Raw genomic sequence first — 3,546 nt, 5'->3', positions numbered from 1 at the left:
TCTAGTGTAGCTGCATTTGACATGTATGTGGAAGAGAAAATTGTATTTACAGCTTACCTTAATATTATTAGCATGCATGAAGAGGAAAGCTTGTTTTAGATTTGTTCAGCTCCTACCAGGAGCTGACCAGCACAGAAATGATTTTAGTCAGTTCCCCACACAGGCGCCATTTTAGAAGCCAGCATTGTCACTAATGAATATATGTTACCAATGGGCACAGTTTCCATCCCCACTGTAAATCTAGCTCTTCCCATAATGGAAACACATTATGCTAGCCTTCCTTCCCCTCCTCTTAAGCTGAAAGCTAGCATGGTTATTGGTTCTTGGACAAAATGAGTTGCAAATCCAGGCGAAAATATTGTTTTTTGTTTTGATAATTACATTGATGTAGATCTTGACATGCCCATTGTAGAAGCAGACCATCATCCTAAACTTAGTCAGCAGCTGTAGCACACCAGTTCTTTACACAAAATGAGGTGGTTCTTGCAGGCAAGGAGAGGGATTTTCTATTGCTGCAAGTCATCCCCTGCATGTAAAATTGTATTCCCAATTGTGGGGCAGGAGAGTAAGAGTGTAGTTTGAGGAGAAATATCTGGAAAGTAATTCCACTCTGCTGGGTATTGGATAATGGTCATTTCCTGTAGATAATGAAAAGGGGACAAAGAATTGAGGAGTTAAGTCATGTAAGAGAGCTGGGAGGACCCTGATGAAAATAAAAAAAACCCCAGTATGAAGCAGAGATGAGGCAGCACGAAATTCCCCCGTACCATTTCTTGTTACAGCTATTCCTCTGTCGCTGCTGCCTGTTACCATTTCTGCATGCTTTCAGAATCACTCTTGTTTGAGTGATATCCCCATAATACTCCCCCCCACCTCTCCTAGTTCCACGCACCCTTTCTCCAGCTGTGTGCTGGGATAAATGTGGTTTTTTTTTTTTTTGGTTTTTTGGTTTTTTGGGGTGTTTTTTTTTTGTTTTTTTGTGGAAGGGGTGTGTGGTGCATCAGGGCTTTGTCCTGAGTAACATTTTTATTGACTTGCACATAGGGAAGATACTTGTGATTTTCTGCACTGCTCAGCTCCATCCTTCCCACGGCAAGTTGATACTAAAAATGTGAAACCAGAGATTTTTCTCAACTTTACTTTCAGTAAGAAAAATTTTATGTATTTTAACTTTGTAACAGGAATGCAGTCTTCCTCATGTTTTGAGGAAGTAAAAGTCATGGTGAAGCTTTTTCCCCCTACCTCCTTTCCACATGCCACCACTAACCGATGAAAAACCTGCACCTGCTGTTTCTCTTACTTGCACAAACTTACTCACTAGTGCTTACTTGCACAAACTTATTTGCTAGTGGCAGCCTGGGGGAGCACCGGAGACTTCCCGGTGCTGTTTTCCCTGCCGCGTTCTCCACGCTGTTCCTCGTCAGGGACAAGGGAAACCTCCTCACGCTGTCTCTTGGAGGAGGTTCAGCGTGGATAGCTTGGGCCCCCGGGGGCAGAGTGGTGGGAGGACAGAGGCAGGCTCTGCTCGGTGGTGCCAAGCAGCGGGACAAGAGGCAAGGGGCAGAAACCGATGCACAGGAAATTCCACCTAAATACGAGGAACAAAAACTACCGCGCGAATGACTGCAGACTGGAACATGGTGCCCACAGAGGCTGTAGGGTCTCCCTTACTCCAGAAAGTCAGGAACTGGCCGGATGCAATCCTGTGCCATGTGCTCTGGGACGACACTGCTCGAGCGGAAAGGTTGGACCAGATGACTCACTGTGGTCTCTTTCAACCTGAGTCATTCTGTGAAACGCCACGGGAAGAGGGGAGACGGCGGTGGAATCACCCACGGTGCGATCCCGGCACAAACTTCCGCTCTTAGCCCTCAAGGGGTCCCTGAGCTGCGCCCGGGGCCAGACGTTTTCCCCGCCACGTCCCTTTGCGGGTCGCGGCAGATCCCGGCGAGCGCTTTTCCCGCGCAGCCGGCCCGGCCCGGCCCCTCCCGCTTCCCTGGCAGCGGGGGTGGTGCGCGTGCGCGGGAGCAGCTGGGCCGTCGGCCCGGCGCCGCTTGTGTGACGCGCCCGCGCGGGCTGGTGACGCGCGCGCGGCCCGGGGCGGCCGCCGTGTGGTTGGCCGGCAGGGCAGGGGGGTGCGGCGGCGGCGGCGGCTCGGGCCGCGGGCGGGCGGGCGGACAGCGCGCGGGGCGCCGCCGCCGGGCGGGAGAGCGCGAGCGAGGAGCGGCGGGCGGAGGGATCGCGGAGGGATCGCGGGGAAGGGAGAGACGCGTGAGAGGGAGAGACGCGCGAGCGCGCGCGCGCGCGGGTAGGGGCGGGGCGGAGGCCGCGGAGGAGCCCCCCGCGCGCGCACCAGAGGCCGCGCGCGGCGCGTGGCGGGCGGGAGCGGCGCGGGGGGAGAGAGGCCCGGCCGGGCGCGTCCCCGCGGGGACGGTGACAGCGACAGCGCCGCCGGGCCGCGGCGGAGCACAGCGGCCGCGCCGGGAGGAGGAGGACGAGGCCGCCGGCGGCGGCGGGCCGGATCGCATCATGGCCTCGGGTGGCAGCGGCGGCGGCGGCGGCAAGATCCGGACCCGACGGCACCACCTGGGAGCCGCGAAGCCGCCCTATGCGAGGGGCAAGCAGCAGGTGAGGTCGCGGGTCAGCCCCGTGAGCCCCTTCTACCCCGCTTCTCCCCCGGCGCTCCCCTCAGCGGCGGCAGGAGGCGCCCCGGAGGCCCGACCTCTTCCCTCCGCCACCCTCCCCCCCTCCGCTCTCCACGCAGTCCCACGTGCGCGGCTTCGGGCCGGGGTTTCCCGGTGGGGCGGCCCGTGAGGAGGGAGGAGGGAACGGTTTCCCGCCGGGGCTGTGGGGATTGTGGGATTTCCGGGCGCTCACCCCGCTCCGGCGCCGCCGGGCTGCGGGGGGATTCTCGCCTCCCCTTTGTCTCCCGCCTGTCCCCCGCTCGGCAGGAGCAAAGGCGGGAGGAGGAGGAGAGGGCGGCTGGGAAGGGGTAGGTGCGCATTCCCTCTCCTCGCGGTTGGAGCGGGCTGGCTCCCGCTCCGTAGGATGCGCGTTTTGTCTCCGGGCTGCCCGGTTAAATCCTTATTAAATTGATCTTAACTGGGTTATCAAGTTAGAGTACTCGTCAGATTTAAATGCATCGCTTCCAATATTTGGTTTTCTTGACAAATTCCAGGTTGGAGTCTGTGAGGGTGCTGGGTAGTTAGGCATCTTCCATTGTGGTTTCTGGGGTTTTTTTCTTTTTTTCTTTTTTTTTTTTTCTTTCTTTTTCTCTTTTTTTTTAGGATGCTGTCTGCAGAGCCCTTAGGTTTCTTCAGTGGCTTGCGTGTACCTAAACGTGCTGGTGCAATGCGAGCAAAATGTAATTCATGAGGCATTTGTTCTTCTTTGTATTGTAGGACAGAATAGATAGATAACAGAAAAAAAGCAGTTTTTAAATTGCAATACATAGATCCTGTGCCATTTACAGTGGCTGCAGGGAGTAGAAGCAAAGATCCTTCCCAACTCGTGTTTGTCAGAGAATTTCAAGATGCCTGGAGACAG

General features: G+C 56.0%; 1 protein-coding gene across 2 annotated transcripts in view; it reads left to right on the top strand.

Annotated features, from left to right (window-relative positions):
• The first annotated feature begins 1,758 nt into the window (after positions 1-1,758).
• NUP153 (nucleoporin 153) overlaps positions 1,759-3,546 on the top strand; it is a 45,994-nt gene continuing 44,206 nt past the window's right edge. Inside the window, exon 1 of one of the 2 annotated variants that reach the window (XM_038127041.1) lies at positions 1,759-2,628. In XM_038127041.1, coding sequence (XP_037982969.1) covers positions 2,530-2,628 — 99 coding nt within the window. In that variant the 5' untranslated portion in view covers positions 1,759-2,529. The remainder of the gene's footprint in view (positions 2,629-3,546) is intronic. The other variant, XM_038127040.1, reaches the window with a different exon arrangement.

Source organism: Motacilla alba, chromosome 2, assembly GCF_015832195.1.
Source record: "Motacilla alba alba isolate MOTALB_02 chromosome 2, Motacilla_alba_V1.0_pri, whole genome shotgun sequence".
NCBI lineage: Eukaryota > Metazoa > Chordata > Aves > Passeriformes > Motacillidae > Motacilla > Motacilla alba.
The sequence above is the reverse complement of the archived record's forward strand: the minus strand, read 5'-3'. Positions and strand labels throughout refer to the sequence as shown.